Consider the following 18,428-nt stretch of genomic DNA (forward strand, 5'->3'; position numbering starts at 1 on the left):
CACAAATTGCGACTAACATGATACATGCTGTTTGTTATTTGGTTTTTAGGAGCATTAGCAACTAAGGCCATATTGCTCCGGGATATGCAGTGGTCATTCCCTGACCTTTCCGCATCCTCCGTATTTGGTGGTGACGGGCTCGAACCCCAGTCTAATCAAGAAGCATGTGCTATGCACTGCTGCTCCTTCCCACCTGGCTACGGAGGTGCATGATACATGCAAGTGAGATATGGAGTAACAAGTTTACAAAGCTTAAAAAATAGAAATGAAGAGAAGATTCTGAAAATTTATTTGTTTTTTATATGATTGAAGAGATCAGCAAAGAGGAAGACATTTCATCATCATCATCAGCCATTTTCAATCCACTGCAGGATGAAGGCCCCCCCCAACAACTTTCCAGTTCCTTCTGTTTTGTGCAGTGGCCATCCATTTACTACCCACAAACTAATGAATTTCATCTATCCATCTCTGTTGTCCTCCAGGTTTTCTCTTAGTGGGTACCATTTTGTTATTTTCTTAGTCCATCTGTCATCATGTCTTTGAGCTATGTGTCCTGCCCAAGACCATTTGAGTTCTTTAGCTTTGGTAAGAATGTCCTTTACTTGAGTTTGCTGCGTAATCCATGTGTTTCTCTTCTTATCTAACAGTCTGATTCCCAATATAATCTGTTCCATTCTTCGCTGTGTAGTTCTCAGCTTCTCTTCTATTCTTTTGTTGAGTGCCCAAGTTTCACTTCCATAAGTCATGGTGGGAAGTATACATTGGTTCATTATTTTACATTTCAGACAAATTGGGATATTGCTCCTCAGTATGTGGCTATATTTCCTGAATGCTATCCATCCAAAATTTATTCTTCTCTTGACTTCCAGCCATTTATCATTATTACAGCTAATGACTTGTCCCAGATAAGTATATGACTCCATCTTTTCAATTACTGCTCCTTCAATCATTATATCCCTTTCTGTGGCATACTTGTTCATCATTACTTTTGTTTTAGCCATAATCAACTTTAGTCCAAAATCCTTTCTAACTCTACATAACTGATTCAGATTTTCTTCTAATTCTTTGGTATCGTGGCTTATGACCACAATGCAAATCGTAAATGGTTTAGGTACTCTGCATTCACATTGACTCCTTTTTGCGACCAGTCTAATGTTCTGAAAGCTTCCTCAAGGGCAGCAGTAAAGACCTTCGGAGATATTGTGTCTCCTTGTCGAACTCCTTTCTCAATTTTAAATTTACTACTGTCTTTGTCTAGTCTAATAAAGGAAGTAGCATTCTCATATATTTTCTTCAAAATCATAATATATGGGGTATCTATGCCTTGTCTTTCCAGTGCCCGAAACATTACCTTATGCTGTATGGAGTCAAATGCCTTTTCATAATCCACAAATGCCAGGCATAATGGTGTTTTATATTCATTTGCTTTCTCCATTAGCTGTGACATTATGTGAAGGTGATCCATAGTTGAGAATCCTGTCCTAAAGCCAGCTTGCTGTTTTGGTTGATTCTCATCAAGTATTCTTTCTAATCTGTTAGTAATGACCCTTGTGAACAGTAGATGTGGGATAACAAGCTAATTGGTCTATAATTTCCAATTTCTGATTTATCTCATTTCTTAATCAGCAAAACTATGATTGCATTATTCCACTCTTTAGGCATCACGCCTTTTCTAATGCATTTTGTGAAGAGTCTTGCCAGTTTTTGCATCATGGCTCTTCCTCCCAATTTTAACAACTCTACAGCAACTTCATCTTCCCCCACGGTTTTCTGATTCTTCATTTTCTTCAATGCATGTTCTACCTCATCAGGAAGAATATCAGGTATGTTGTATGTGTTACTAATTTGTGATCCATCTTCCCCACTGCTGACATCATTCCATCGCTCCTTGTATAACTCTTTATAGTAGTCTTCTGCTATTTGAATTATGCCTTCTCTGCTGCTGATTTAAATCCTTTGTTTTCCCTTAATGCTTGTTCTATTTTTCTTGTGTTAAATTTTCTTATGTCCTCTCTGAGTCTCTTTCTAATGGCTTTGCATGACTCAGTATACTCAATTTTCTCCCTGTCAGTGTTTTTCTTGCTCTTCATTTGTCGTCTTCGGTTCATCACGACAAGTGTTTCTTGACTGATTTTTTTCTTCTTTGGATTTCTTTTTACCTATAGGTTTCTTGGATTTTATCACTTTCAGAAAGTTATAATATTCCTCGTCAATATCTTGGTCCTGAGCAGTCTGCAGAAGCTCAAACTTGTTCTTAAGTTCCAGTACATACTGCTTTTTCTCCTCTTCTGTTATCTCAAAGACCTTTGTATTATTTACTCGAGTCAGTATTTACCTTTCTTTTCTTACATCTATATCAAGTGTGCATCTTACCATTCTGTAAGACCCCTCCATAGTCAGGTGGGCAGGAGCAGTAGTGCGTAGCACATGCTTCTTGATTAGACCAGGATTTGAGTCTGTGACCACCAAATACGGAGGATGCGGAAAGGTCATGGAATGACTACCGCATATCCCCTGAGCAATATGGCCTTGGTTGCTAATGCTCCTAAAAACCAAATAACAACAACAACCATTCTGTGATCACTTCCAACATTTACCTTGTTCAGGACAGTAACATCATTCATGATATATCTTCTGTTAGTGATGATGAAGTCAATTTCATTAGTTGTTAATCCATTTGGGTTTTTCCATGTCCACTTTCGGTTCACCTTTATGTCAGTAATGTTCATTACTGACATTCCTCAAGATTCTACAAAAATATCACAAGTCTTTCACCTCTTTCATTTCTTTCACCAATTCCAAAATTTCCTATAGTTCCCCTTTCTGTGCTGTTTTGTCTCTTTCCAATCTTAGCATTGAAGTCGCCCATAAAGATAGTGTAGTGAGTTTTCTGTTCATTTAGAAGACTCTCAATTTCAGTGTACATTTCTTCAACCTCTTCATCCTCGTGGCTCGATGTTGGTGCATAAATCATTATAACCTTCAGCTTATACCTCTTAGAAATCCTGAGTAGTAGTCTTGACACCCGTGGTGATGTACTTTTGAATTCCAAAATGTTGTTTTTTATATCTTTATGGACCAGAAAGCCAACTCCGCCTTCACTCCTTTCAATGTTTCCATTGGTGTACAGCAGATTTCCACTTACCAAACCGACGATATTCCAATTCACATTTTCTAATTCCTTTTCCAGCTCTAATATCCTGTCTTCACCAATGAGCGATCTTACATTGTAACAGGCTAGGTTCAGTTTCCATGCATGGCAGCCTGGTCGTACCCAGAGATTCTTAGCACCCCTCTGCTTCCACTCTGATCCTCTCGCTGCTGTAAGAGGGGGAGTGAAAGCCGCTGGGGCTGAGGGCCATTTCTTTAGTCTTACTGTCATGTGTTTTACATTACATTTCATCATAATAATGTAAAAACCCACAGAATTCCAGCTATCGGAGTTATCGCAAATGCAATAAGAACAAGTTTACTACCCATTTATAATAGATTGCACTAAAATAAAATCCCAATAAACTGGAAACTACAAATTGTTTTATGGTAGTGACCTCCAAAAATATGCTTTAGAAAAATATCACAAAGGTATTCAAAATTGATTCTTATAACCGAACATATGATAACGATGAAAGTATAGTGCATTTTAATCATTTCATTGGTTTTTTGAAATTCTATAAAGCAGCTGATTCTAGTGAATATGTTAACCTGCGCTTACTTATTTCACTTTATGATGGGCTTACAATTGTCCGACTGGACCACATTGTCCTTCCTCTCAGCCAGTAGCAGCATATGTAAACATGTTGGCTGCATGTTTTGTTTTTGCATCCTTTAGTTAAAAGTGATTTTTGTGTTGTGCTCATTTGACATAAATTTATATAAAACTAATACAATTTCCATTATAAAAATGACCTTTTAGAGAGATAAATAGCTTAGTTATATAGCGAAACTTTCAACTTCTGAGGTCTTGGAACGAATTGCCAAAAAAAAAAACAATGTATTATTGGGTTTACATTGATATTTTCACAATACGATGGTATCTGTGGAACGGATTAATATTGTAAAGGGGCGGTCCACTGTACACAGCAGCTGATTTTGGTACTTCACGTGCATGGCTCAAAATTGTCGATATATATTTTCAATATACGGTATTTTTATTAATTTGGAGAAGCTTTGTACGTAAGTAGGAGTGTCCATCCTTAGATTTCAGTTTATTTTTGACACTATTACACAAGAAAGACTACTATACGAATTGAAGCAGAGTGGTATTAGATGCAAGTTATTGCTATTAATAAAGGAACAGTTGAGTGGTAGAAGAAGACAAAGGTTAACTATAAATGTGCGCCAATCTTCTTGGACTAATATTATTAGTGGATTCCCTCAGTGTTCAGTGCTGGGCCTCTTACTGTTTTCAGTGTTTATTACCAGTTTTTATGAAGGCTTATCAAGCTTAATATCTAAGTTTGCTGATGACACGAAGGTTTTCTGGGTAATTAATGTTAGGAATTAGGGTATAATACTGCAACAAAACCTAGAGAAATTGGGCAGGTGGTTGAAGAGTGGCAAGTGAGGTTTAACATTGCTAATTGCAAGCTGCTGCGTATAGATAGTAGTAATCACAGAATAATGTATTGGATGCTACTGCACTCAAAATAGTGGAGGACAAAAAAGAACTAGGAGCACTTGTGGCATTTGACATGAAATTCTTTGAGTAGTGTAGACAGGATACTAGGACAGCTCTTGAGGTTCTGTCAATAATATACTGGGATTTTGCCAGCAGGGACAAGAAGACAATTATACCATTGTAGAAGCATATGCTGCAAGGAAGCAAGCTTATATAGCATCAGCCAAAAAAAAAGAACCCCTACCCATTTCACCCATCTATTCACTCCAAATAAGGCAGTGTCTAGGCTACACCTTAATACATGTCTGAAAGCCTAACTTTAGGAAGGGTGTAGATCTGTTAAATTGGATGCAGCGAAAAGTAATAAGATTAGTCAGGGACACAAAAGGGTACTCTTACCAAGAAAGACTTAAGCATCTGGGAAACTAGGTACCTGTATAGAGTTCTGATTGAAGATCTTTAAATATATTGAGTAAACTAAATGTTGATGCCATCCTTACTTCTTGGATGGTAACATACCACACAAAAAGGGACATAAATTTATATTTAAGAAGGATGGTTGCAAATAGATGTATAGAAATTTTCTTTTGTCTAAAGAGTAATTGATTGTTGGAGCAAACATTCATCTGGCACTGTAGAAGTGGGTAGTTTGAATAAATTTATGAGGATTAGACTTTTTAATTTTTTTTTTTTTCTGCTGATACTTTAAGCTTGCTTCCTTGCATCATTTTCTGCTGCTAATACTAATTTGATCTGGTAATGATTGAATTATAGACCAGTAATTCAGCCATAATCTGAAGAGACTGATAATGTATCTTCCACTTGTACTGTAATTTCAAATAGCTTAGTATGAAAAAAGAAAAAATAAATTTTAATCTCTGTAGTTATGTCAATTACAAATAAAAAAAATCTAGATGTACATATGAATTAAAAAATCCATGAAACTCTCAGGAGTCAGAACCTCAAAAAATATTTTTCTTCTCTTGATGGAATATTTTCGTATCTCTTGCTATGTATTTCTATATATAATTAGAGAGATAAACCATTAATATGTATGTAGATGATATATTACATTGTCCAACCTTACTGTAAACTACCTGAATAATATATTTCCCTCTTTTAGGTTTTGGCATACTTCACTTTATGCCTGTGGATTGTGCCTTTTGCATTTTTTGTGTCTCTGTCTGCTAATGAAAATATTCTACCAACAGTAGCAGAAAGCAGGCCACTCATGTCAGGTTAGTATTCCTTTATCGGTTTATATGAATTGATTGAAACAACCCTTTACAGCAATTTTTTTTTTTTTTTTTTTGTACATTTTGAAAATTTTATATGTATAAAGGTTAATCAGAAAGTATTGTCTCCTAAATTTTATTTTGTGAAATTTACAAGGTACACATGAAAACACAGCAATAGCATTGATAAAGACAGTTATTTATTTTGCATTGTAATTCCTGTCTTTCTGAATTGTTTTGTTGGTAAGTGATGTGTGTGGAATTTAAAGGCTGTCTAGAGGATCTTCTCTGACCGTTTGCCAAAAAAAAAAAAAAAAAACTCCAAAGTCCATCTCAAAATTTTGAAGTGTAATTAAATATGCCAGTTGCTAAGGTCAATGAAAGATTCATATAATGAGAAAATGAAACAAAAGTGCATATGTTTTAAACACACCACATACGCAAGTGTTTTTAGTGTGCTGAGTCGATCCAAAAACAAAATAGCTATGAAACAAACTTTTAATGGAAAAAGTTAAATTTAATTTACAATCTCCTAAGGTGCCTCCGTAGCCAGGTGGGCAGGAGCAGCAGTGCGTAGCACACACTTCTAGATTAGACCGGGGTTCGAGCCCATGACCACCAAATACGGAGGATGCAGAAAGGTCAGGGAATGACCACCGCATATCCTTGACGTTGTCACAGACATTCTCTCAGATGTGCCAGACAAGCTGTACTTGCTACCTGGGAGTCTAAAACGCTGATGGAACTGATATTCGGGTGACACTCAAGCCAAGTGGACCCAATTTCGGCTAAGTCCGGACAATCTGTGACAGCTAAATCCTCTGCTTACACCTTCACGATGGTGGGACTGTTAGTAATCCTGGATATAACCTCCATGCAGGGGTCGAGGTGTGGCACCCACACCCCACATGGAGGGATGCCGCCCCTCAATCTTACCAGGCAGTACTCTGCGGTAGGTGACTCTCATCAACCGGTGTAATACCACCACTGTGCTTATTGGAAGCTTGAAGTGGTGGTACCCATGTTTAGCCTCTAGAGCTAAGTTCCGGTCAACCCTTCCCCCATCTCTTCCATCATGCAGTACGATTGATGACTTTTGAGGTTATGATGATCATCATGGCGAGATCCATTATTCCTTACATATCGAGGATACAGCTCCAAAACAGTGTTCGCAGGCTGGCTGCTAGTTAGTACACCGGACCGAACCTATTGGTGACTCTCTAGGAGGCTTCCGGATCAGCTAGTGTATAATCTTGTTACCTCTACTCTGCCAGATAGTGACAGGAAGGAGTCCGAGTAGTATGTATGTGGGGGACATTGTCGAGGCCATGTTATATCAAGGATCTGGGTATATTCTTACCGTGTGTACGCCATATCCAAAAATTGCATTACATCATACAGCATGTCCCACCCACTTTTTCTTACTGAATATACCATGAATTGTCAAACTAATAGAGCAAGCTTATCTGCAAAAAGATCTAAACCTCCCAAACACTTCCTGATTCATTTCACAAATATATGTGGTCTCAGTTCTAATCTCAACGATGTCCATTTCCACTTGCAGTCTGCCAAACCCCATGTACTTTTTCTGACAGAATCTCAGTTATCGGTTGATTCAATTACTGCTTATCTCAGATGCCCAAATTATTCGCTGTATGATTCCTTTCACCTCAAAGGTAGTACTTGTGCATATGTCCATTCTGATATTCCCTGTCAGAGACTTGGTAATTTGGAATCTCCTCTCTTCGATGTTCTCTGGCTTAAAATCTATATACTTTATTGTGTCAAATTCATCTGTTGTCTCTACCGTTCTCCCAACTCCACTAATCACTTGGAGCTCTTTGACTTCCTCTCTTTGCAACTTGACTTTCTCACGACAAACTTTTCTAACAGTGACGTAATTTTTCTTGGTGATTTTAATGTTCACAACTCTAGCTGGCTTCCGTTTTCTAGTCACACCGACCCAGCTGGTCGAGATGCTGAGGCTTTTGCAATTACTAATGACCTTGCACAGATTGTTCATTTACCTGCAAGGATACCGGACAATCCTAATCATACAGCCAACACGCTTGATCTGTTTCTCACAAACAACCCTTCTAAGTACACGGTTTGAAGTGAGAGTTCTTTTAGGCACTTCAGTTGACAACATGGTGATTGTCTCTTCTCCAATGAAGCCTTTATCTCATAGCTATTCCCAACCTCGTGTTGTTTGGCATTACAAGAATGTAAAATGGGATGAGCTGCGAGATTTCTTTTTCTTTGTTGGATTACTGTTTCAAAACTTCTGATGTCAACGTTTGCTCAGATCATGTCAGTGCAATTATTCTTGCAGGAATGGAATCCTTTAATCCAAACACTCCACTTTAAAATCTCGTCCTTTATCTAAACCTTGGTTTTCCAATAAATGTGCTAAGGCTGTTCAAGAGAAGAACGTTGCATATCGTAATTGGCTTGTTTCTAATTCTTCAGTTTCGTTCTCTGCCTACACCAAAGCTCGCAACAATTGTAAAACAGTTATTAATCAGTCCAAACTAGAGTTTGACTAGGCTAAGAGTAGAAAACTTGCTTCTTGCCCTAATGGTAGCCAAACATTCTGGTCTCTTGCCAAAGCTATTGGCCGCAACTTTTGCCCATCTCTGCTCCCACCTCTGTCCAAACCAGATGGTTCTGTTTTCACTTGAGCCAAGGATAAAGCTGACCTGCTAGCATCTCATTTTTCTTCCAGCTCATGTATTAATGATCTTGGTAAAACACCTCCCACCATTCCCAACACACTCCATTCAATGCCTCCTGTGGTCTTCCCTTCAAAAGGATGTCAGAAGGATTTTGACGAATCTTGATGCAAAGAAAGCTCCAGATCCCGATGGTATTTCTCAAAACCTGTGCTCCTGAACTTACTCCTATTCTTTGCTGCCTTTTTTCACTTTCTTATTCCAAAGGTGTTTTTCCTTCTGCTTGGAAATTTGCTCATATCCAGCCAGTTCCTAAAAAGGGTAACAAATCCCTCTCATCCAATTATCATCCCATTGCAATTACTTCTACTCTTTCTAAAGTAATGGAGAAATAAATTAACCGCCATCTCTTAAACTACCTAGAAACCTTCCGCCTGATGAACAATCACCAGTATGGATTCTGCCAGTGTGAATCCACTGGTGATATTCTGGCTTATGTTACCCATTTATGGACTAATTCAATGGAAAGGTTCAGTGAAACACAAGTAGTTGCTCTTGACATCTCAAAGTCTTTTGATCATGTTTGGCATAAAGGTCTTCTAAACAGACTTCCATCTTATGGTTTTCCAATGGTTTTTTGTAATTGGTTATCCAGTTTTCTCTCTGATCGCTCACTGAGGGTGATGGTAGATGGCTCTCTGTCCTCTAACTTCGCCACTAATGCTGGTGTTCCCCAAGGTTCAGTTCTATCCCCCACTCTTTTCCTCTTGTATATTAATGACCTTCTTCCATTGACTGGAAATCCTAACCATAGTTTTGCTGATAATAACACATTGCATTCCACTTTCCACTTTCCATTTTGAGAAAACTTGCCCTGCTCAATCAGCTTCAACTTATCGAAAATCTGCTACCAATTCCTTAAATGCTGATCTTCAGGTAATTTTCCAGTGGGGCAAAGACTACTTAGTTGGTTTCAATCCTTCTAAAACTCAGTCTTGTCTTATATCTCGCAAAAAGGATTCTTCTGCTGCTATGCTTATCTTTGGTGACACTCCGATTTCTAGGCAAAATGATATATCTCTTTTGGGGATTACCCTGACTTCTAATCTCTCTCTTGGCGCAAGCACATTAGAAATATTGCTCCCTTTGCATCTAAAAAACTTGGTTTTCAATTTTGCTCTCGGCATTACTTTTCTTCCAAACAGCTGCTTACTCTGTATAAATCGCCAATCCGCCCTACCATGGAATATTGTTCCCACATTTGGAGTGGTGTCCCCAAAACCTCTCTCAGGCTTCTTGATTCCATTCAGAAGAGGGCAATTAGGTTAATTAATGATTTATCTCTAATAGAGTCTCTCTACTCACTGTCTCATAGAATACTGTTTCTGCTGCATGCCTCTTCTACAGATATTTCCATGGGCACTGTTCTGAATTGGCTTCTATAATTCCCTCTCTCTCCTTCAAAATAGTCCAAACACATGCAGCCACAGCCAACATCCATTTACTGTCCAACTTCAAACTCACAGAACCAAATTTTCATCTTCCTCCTTTATTCATTCAACTGCCGTTTTCTGGAACAACCTTCCTTCATACATATTTTCTACAGTCTACAGAAGTTCAAGTCCAATATCATCAAATATCTTCTTTTGTCTTCTCAACCTCCAACCCAAGCACGGTACTAAGTACTATACGTAATAATACCTCTCGTGTTTGGGATTTACGTAAAAAAAAAAAAAAAAATCTCTCGAGCAATATGGCCTTAGTTGCTAATGATCCTTAAAACCAAACAACAAACAATCTCCTAAGAAAACAGTATTTTTACAATGAATGTGTCCTCGAAAATAAATAGTGTACCAATAACTTATATGTGATTACAACATCAGCAACTTATTTGAAACTGAAGGCTTCTTTGTCTGTAGCTGGAAGCACAGGGACCACAATAATCATATCAAGATAGAAAATGACCTTGTAGGAACATTGCTTGGGTTCAGAATAAAATTCTATTCCTTAAAGAAAACTAAATTGAAAAAGAAATACTGAGGAAGTAAAGGGAATCAGAAATATATTATGAAACAGTTCTAAAGTGCATTATTAGTTTAGCATTTAAAAAGTCTAAATTCAGAAATGTTACCCAGTGCTGCTTCCCTTGGGGTTACATATCTCCAATAAATATTTTTAGAATAATATCTAGGTTGAAATGTAAGTTTTAATATATCAACATCCAAAAAATAAATAAATAAATAAAATGAATAATAAGTAAAATCATTTCTTCTTCTCTAATCCTAAAAAGTCAACAGTTTTCCTGAATTTTATGTCAAACATGATCAAAAGCCTTAGAAATGTTGTAACTGAGTTACTTTTAACTTTTCCTGTGGAATTTTTTTGAAAGATGAGTAACATTAGCCAAGATATCATTAGTAAGACAGTAATATACTGGTTATATTTTGAAGTGGATCGACACTGATGTAATCCATATTGGTGATCACTGTTCAGATGAATAGTCTCAAGATAATATAAAATACCTTGGAAAGAGTTGAGGGAAGTGTGTTGAAAGGGAGAGATGTCACCATTTTTTGGAATTGGTTGGATATCAAGATTTGCTTGAGCGTGTACAGAGAAGGGCAACAAGATTGGTGAGGTGAATGTAGGGATCCTCTTACTAAGAGAGGCTTAAGTTCTGAAAATTGCAGTGGCTAGAGACTAGGCACCTGCGAAGTGTTCTGATTGAGGTGTATAAGGATTTGAATGGGTTGAGCATGCTGAATTCTGATGGGATTCTTTCACTTTCTCAGATTACGAACTTAAGGGGCATAAATTCAAATTGTGGAAAGACAGTTGTAGAATAGATGTGCAGAAATTTGCCTTTAGCCAGCAGGTGGTTAATTGCTGGAACAAACTTCCATCTGTCTTTGTGGAATGTGATAGCTTAAATAAATTCAAGGAGGAACTGGACAAACATTTAGAGGGAATGGTTGTGCGAATTTTTTTTTTTTTTTGGATGATGCTACATAAGTACAATTGCTTTCTTGCATCACATGCCACTATTATTATTACTATATGAGCAAATTTACATCCAGATGAAAAAACAAAATGTGAAATAAGAGCGTGCAAAGAGGCTGTACAAAACAGGAAGCTTGATGCCAAGTGCATTTTAAGATACATTTGGCATCAAAATTGTTCAGGATTCACTAATCTCATTATTCTTCTTTGTGATCTGTTGGAACTGGCATAACACCAGTTCTAACAGATCTACATCATTTCCTGAAATGAGGCTGCCAAACCTGTATGCAGTACCCAAGATACAGCCTAACCATTGTTTTATACAGGTGGATAATTACCTTCTTATCCCTTCTGGTAAAATTCCTCTACATCATTGACAAAATCCCATGAACTATCCTAGCAGCCCATTTGCACTGCTCAAAGAACTTCATGTATGGCTGCACAATTACCACACCGTGTCTTTTTAGTTCTCTACTACTTGATTGTAGTACCACACAGTTGTTATGTTTTTCTGGGATTAATGCTGCCCATATACAGTACCTTGCATTTGTCAATATTAAACTTCAGTTACCATTTCTTGGCCCATCTGCCTAATTTTTCTGGATCTTGTTGTGGTAGCATGCCCTGATTTTAAACCACTCTGCCAACCTTTGTATCATCTGCAAACTTAATATTAAGCTTGGTATACATTCATCAGTATCATTAATAAATATTGAAAACAACATTGAGCCCAGCACTGAACCCTGGGGAACTTCACTAATAACATTCTGGAATTCTCCAGGTGATAGAAGACCGAGAGATAATCACTCTGTCTTTTATCACTCAGTAACTTGCCTCTAATGCCACACTGTTTCAGTTTCTGCTTTTCATGTGGAACAGTATCAAAAACTTTCCTGAAATCTATATATATATGATTTCAAAATTATTTTTTTTTTTATTTTTTGCATTTAGTTCCTTGTTACATTATAGTAGTATCCATTCAGATTAATCAGACAAGATTGCTCCTTAACAACTCTTCCCTGATTTTTCTGATCTGCCAATAGTCTCATTAGTTCATCTGATATCCATTTGGGTTGAACAGTATCTCTTAGTTGGTATAAAAAGCCCAATACCTTCTATGATTACTTCCCGATCTGCTTCCAAATTTGAATTTGCAGTTGATGACATCATCAGTTAATCCTGATTAACTGATGAATTATAAACTGTCTGCGACAATTGTGGTCACCTACAAAAGATGACTTTGATTGCTGTATATCTATATTCTTGTCTAGATGGTCTTGCAGTACTTCTTTAACTGGTGCTTTATTTTCACTGGAACAGAAGCCAAGCTTACAGCTTTGTAATTACTCACCTCACCTTTTGATCTTGTTTTTGTGTGAATTGAGGAGATATTTGCATGTCTTCACTCCATGGGGATCCCCGCTAAATCCAATCATGCTCACAGCATTAGGGTAAAAGGTTTGCTAACCTCTCTTTTGCTGCCCCTCTTAATATAATTGGTTGGATCTGATTTACCACAGGTGCCTTATTTACCTTTAGTTTCAACAATTTCTCCTCCACTTTTCTCTCAGTTATCACAAAATCATTTAGTTCCCTGTTAGAATTTGATGGCATCCCCATTCCAAAAATTGCTCATATATGAATGAATATGAAAAATATCTATTCAGTTTCCTAGCAGTCTGAGCAGGATCATTGACAGTTATTTATTAATATCTCATGATTCATCCCTTTCCTTCTAGTTTTAACTTAAGTAAAGACTTCTTCACCAGAGACTTCTCTTAATCTGCCTTAGCTTACCTAACCCCTTTATGACTTAATTGTAGACTACTTTATACCTTCTGTAGGTTTCTTTATCCCTGATAATTTAGCATTAGCAGAGGCATATGATGCAAGAAAGCAAGCTTATATAACATCAGCCAAAAAAAAAAAAAAAAACCTTCCCATTTCCCTCATTCATTAACTCCATATGTTTGTCTAGTTCTGCCTTGAATTTATTTAAGCTGTCAACTTCTACAACTATTTGTAGAAGATGACAGCTTAAACTACAGATAATGGAAGTTTGTTCCAGCAATCAACCACCCGCTGGCTAAAGGCAAATTTCCGCACATCTATTTATTTTATGTGCATCCCATGTATTTTTCTTCTCTGCCAATAGTCTCATCAATTCATCTAACATCCATTTAGGTCTGTCTTGAACAGTATCTCTTAATTGTATAAAAACCTAATATCTTCTGCAATTACTTCCATGTCTGCTTCCCATTTAGAATTTGCAGTTGGTAGCAGCTTCAGTTAATCATCCTGGATAGAATTTAAAAAATGTCTGAAACATTGTAGTCACACCTTTACAAAGGCAAAATACCTCCCCTTTGACAATATTTATATCATTAAGTTGGTCCTGCACCAATCACGCTGTAATTATTGCCACTTAGTGGTTCCTTTATCTGGAAATCCTAGTGCATGAAGAGTCACTGTTGCTAATAAGATCAAGAGTATTGCTTTCTCTCATTGACTCTCTAACATGCTGGCAAATGGCATTGCCAGGGTTGGGTCAACAGGTACATTGTACCCCCCTAATGCCAAAATCTAATATTGTGAAGGTGCCATTTGCTTTTTTTGTGAATTGCAATTGGCACCTTTTTTTTTTTTCCAGTGTACCCACTAACAAAAAATCCTGGATACACCACTGCATGCTGTTATAACAAACAGTCATTGAACAAATCCAGAAAATTCTGGATATACTGTGTGTTAGTTGTCTGACAGCACCAGGGGTTCCCCCTTCTCTGCAGTCTGTATGATAGACCCAACCACAAGTTCCAGTCAATATCAAAAGAGTTAAAATCCCCTGTTATAAAAATCTTCTGATGTATATACTGGCCACTCTATTTGTCTGGGTAGTTTGTTTTCTCATCACAGTCATTTGGCCTATAACACACCTCTACTGGCTTTTTTTTTTTTTTTTTTTTTTTTTTTACTGCTAATTTCATACCAAGACTGACTCAAAAATGCCCTGGCCACCCATGTCAACTACATGCACTGCTTAGATTCAATGTGCCTCTTAACCAAAGACAGCATAACTGTACTTTTCCCCCCCTTCTCTCCTTTCTGTCATTTTTGCACACATTATGCTCACAGTACTCTTTTCTCAAAACATTACATTTTTGATCAATAAATTTGGAAGTAGTTGTTTAATCAAAATGATATTTATAAAAGTTTATTTAACTAAATATATTTATATTGATTAATTTTTGGTACCTTTTTATGGTGTGCATTAATTCTATGAAAAAATTTCTCATTTACAGTTAATATTGTAACAGAAATGAAATATATCATTTTTTTCTTTTTCAGAGGATAATGATGTAGTTACTAATTATTTTTCACGTCGTAGCAAGCGTTATGGACTATTATCCTTTTTTAACTATGCCAAAGAAAGTATCTTACCACAGCGAGTGAAAAAAGTGTTTTAATTTCCCTTATAGGCAAAAATGAAAGAATTGGGGGAAAAAAAATGGAATTGCCCTGTTACCGTGTGTTACATTTTTATTGGTCACCGCATTGTAATTACAATACCAACAGAAGAAATGTTCTTTTTGACTGCTCACTCAAAGTATAGCGACATATGCCAATCTAGGCCATACTTGCAGATGCTAGTGTTTGTTTGATTGTGTAAATTGAACAATGTAATATTTGTTGTGCATCTTTCAGAGGACTAAGAAGAAAGAATGCTGCAGTGAATGTGTAAGTAAATTACATAAAATAACTAAGAATTTTTACTTCGAGATACTTTTGCCAGAGAAAAACATCACCTAGTTGTGCATTTTGTATTTATATTATAAGTTGAACTGATATTAAAAAAAAAATAATAAATAATGAAAAAAATTAATGAATTCAATCATAAATTATTTGTCACCCTGCAAGGATATCTGGACATTCTTTTAAATGTACTTGGTGACTTTTAGTTTTACAATAAAATACAGTTGATTTCTACATGGCACGGCAATATTTAATCAATGCACAAATAATAAAATCATTTTTGCTTTTTTTAAATTTTTAATTACTCGGGTAAATTTTAAAAAAAAAGTGAAAGTGTCTGTTTTGATAATTCTTTGGACTCCAAACAGATAAATATAAATCAGAAAGTTTTTTTCATTCCTTAACAAAGCTGTTGATACTACTACACTATCCTCTCTCAGTGATGAGAAAGAAATCATAGACAGTAATTTTTTGGATTTTACAGAATATCTTAAGTTGCATCTTAGAGATCTTTAGAGAATAACAGTGTTGAGAAATCATTGTACATTTCTATGAAATTTTAAAATTATAATTTATAGATTTTTTTTTTATCCATGTTTTTATCACTGAGAAAATAGTGGACATTGTTTTATATTACTGGATAGCTTATAAAAAACACTATACTGAGAGTCCTTTAGCTTCTAATATTCCACACTTCAATTTATAATACTCCTACCAAGGGACGTGGAAGATTCAGCTACTTGAATATTGCTACACTTCTCAATGTGTTAAATCACATTATCAATTGTTTCTTCTGAAATTCTTATTATGTGTATGTGCCTGCATGCATACTGAAGTAAGAGGCATTATGTGAAATAGATTTATTGAAATGGGAACATTGATAGTTAGCCAGTTTTTAACAAAAGAAAGATGTTATAATAACAGGATGTAAGTCGTGGTATTTTTCTCCCTCATGTTTTAAAGTAAAATTTTGGAATAAGAACTTCAAAGGGAAACGAGAATCAGCCATTTCACTAGCACTTGCCAGTCTACATTTTGCTGATCTGGTGTCGTTTCTGAATGGTCTGGTCATTTTTTTACCCTGTAGTGGCAACCTTACATTCGACTGTCCCACTAATATTTGTTCATAGATTATCAGGGAATATGAGATATCTGATTCTCGCACTGTGTTCACATTGTGTGAAAACCTCTGCATGAGAGTAAGACTGGTTTGTGCTTGATGTTCTGAAGTTGATGCCTGCAGAAACAAACTAGATTTGAAATTTTCTTGAATAATTTCATCCTGCTTGAGTCTGATCTTAGTAGATTTCTTTCAGAAATTTTAACTGAAGATGGATAAAACCCAGAGATGCCATTATTCATTCTTAAAAGAATGAATTACAACAGCAAATGCAGATTCATTTAAAATTATTTTATAATTTCAAGTCTTACTTTTTAACATTTTTTGAAAAATGTTACGTAAGGCTTGAAATTATAAAATAATTTCAAGTCTTACTTCTTTTTCAAATATATTTTAAAAATATATATTTTTTAAAATATATTTTTAAAAAAATCCTTATGTTTCTCCCCTTTGGGAACTGCAACTGGACACCCCCATCAAAGACAAAGCAATTAATCTAATTTCAGAGAAATTAGAAGTTCAATTTGCTGCAGTAATTCTGATTACTGTCTTCTGATAGAAGAGAATTTCTTAAAATTGCAGTTCCAGTGTCCACTTCATTGAGTTATGTATAGTGCCATGATAATATCTTTGTGTAAGGCTATGAAGTTCGGTTGAGTAAGGTTCTTTCCTGATTGTGCTCTGGTCCACAAGCTCCAGAACATTCAGGAATGTAACTTCAAAGAAGTTACATTGAACCAACAACCTATAGTCTCCATCTGCCTTGCAGTGATTTATTTTGAGATTTGAAGAAACACCTATGTGGTTGGGGGAAAATATGCATATACAGTTATGTCCTATTCATATTTGGATAGATAACTTTTCCAGTCTTCTTATCTTTTTACATATGAGATCCATACATTTCTTGGATACTCTGTTAATAATTTAATTTAATTTAATTTTTTTTATCCTTCTTTCTCTCTCTCCATTTTATCTGTGTGGATGAGTAGAGGAGAAAATCATTAATAAAAGTGTAAAGAGGCATTTAAATTTATCCCAAAACACACAGATCGAAATCCTGATGATTAGACGTTTAAATGCTTCAAACGTTGAGAGTCCACTACACATTTTTATTGATGAATCTTGCAAATAACCATTACTATCAGCAATAACTCTTAGCTTTTCCTGTACTTAGTTTTATAGGAATGAAATTTTGCCAGAACAATGGTGCATATCCAAAAACCAAATTACAACAGTAGAGGTTAAACTGAGAATAATAGAATAACACAGTTCAGGTTTTGGTGTTGCTGAATTCAAATATGGCAACCATATTGCTGTAGCACCCACCAATTTTAAGGGAGAAGGGATTAAATTCAAAAACTAAAAAAGATTTCATATATTTTAAGAAAACATTACGCACAGTACTCAACATTGAACAATGGGTCTATTAACCTTATTCTATTCACAAAAATGTTTATCTGATAACAAAACACTTATTTTGTTGTTTCTTGCCTTTTATAATCATCCACTGATGTCTCCCATGCAAGATTCTAACAGTAGTCTGCCAACACATTTAGACTACATTTTCCCTGGTATCTTTTTTTCCATTTGAGAAATATTTTGGTGAAACCTTTCACCGTGTTCATCAGAGATCCTCCCAAGTTTTCAAGAAAAAAAGTCTAATTGGGAATGTAGGAAATGAAGCTTTAATGACATGTTGCATCCAAAAACTCTCTGTGTGCTAAAATTAGCTTATCCACAATTTAACTGTAATTTTGTGATTTCTCATTACCTAAAAAGTTCCTACAGCAGACATTTTCGAATAACTTCCTGGCTCTTATTTCTGTAGCATTTAATTTTTTAGTAAATTCCTCACCTTGGAATAGCAGTTTGATTTGAGGACCTACAAAAATTTCCTCTTTTATCTTGGCCTCACTGATTCGAGGAAATTTTTGCCTCAAACAAGAAAATCCTTTTCCTTTTTTGTCCATCACTTTCACAAATATTTTTATCAAATCTAGCTTGATGTGCAATGGAGATAAATAGATTTTTGA

The 18,428-nt window shown here is 35.9% G+C and overlaps 1 protein-coding gene across 1 annotated transcript in view; it reads left to right on the forward strand.

The window, feature by feature from the left end:
- The window catches only part of LOC150077880 (protein TEX261), a 77,313-nt gene extending 62,006 nt beyond the window's left edge, over window positions 1–15,307 (forward strand). The window contains exons 5-6 of the mRNA XM_090384875.1: window positions 5,742–5,856; window positions 14,871–15,307. Of these exons, the coding sequence (XP_090241001.1) occupies window positions 5,742–5,856; window positions 14,871–14,989 (234 nt within the window). The 3' untranslated portion in view covers window positions 14,990–15,307. The remainder of the gene's footprint in view (window positions 1–5,741; window positions 5,857–14,870) is intronic.
- The last annotated feature ends 3,121 nt before the right edge of the window (window positions 15,308–18,428 follow it).

Source organism: Mastigoproctus giganteus, chromosome 11, assembly GCF_048544385.1.
Source record: "Mastigoproctus giganteus isolate SK-2022 chromosome 11, ASM4854438v1, whole genome shotgun sequence".
In the NCBI taxonomy this organism is placed as follows: Eukaryota; Metazoa; Arthropoda; class Arachnida; order Uropygi; family Thelyphonidae; genus Mastigoproctus; species Mastigoproctus giganteus.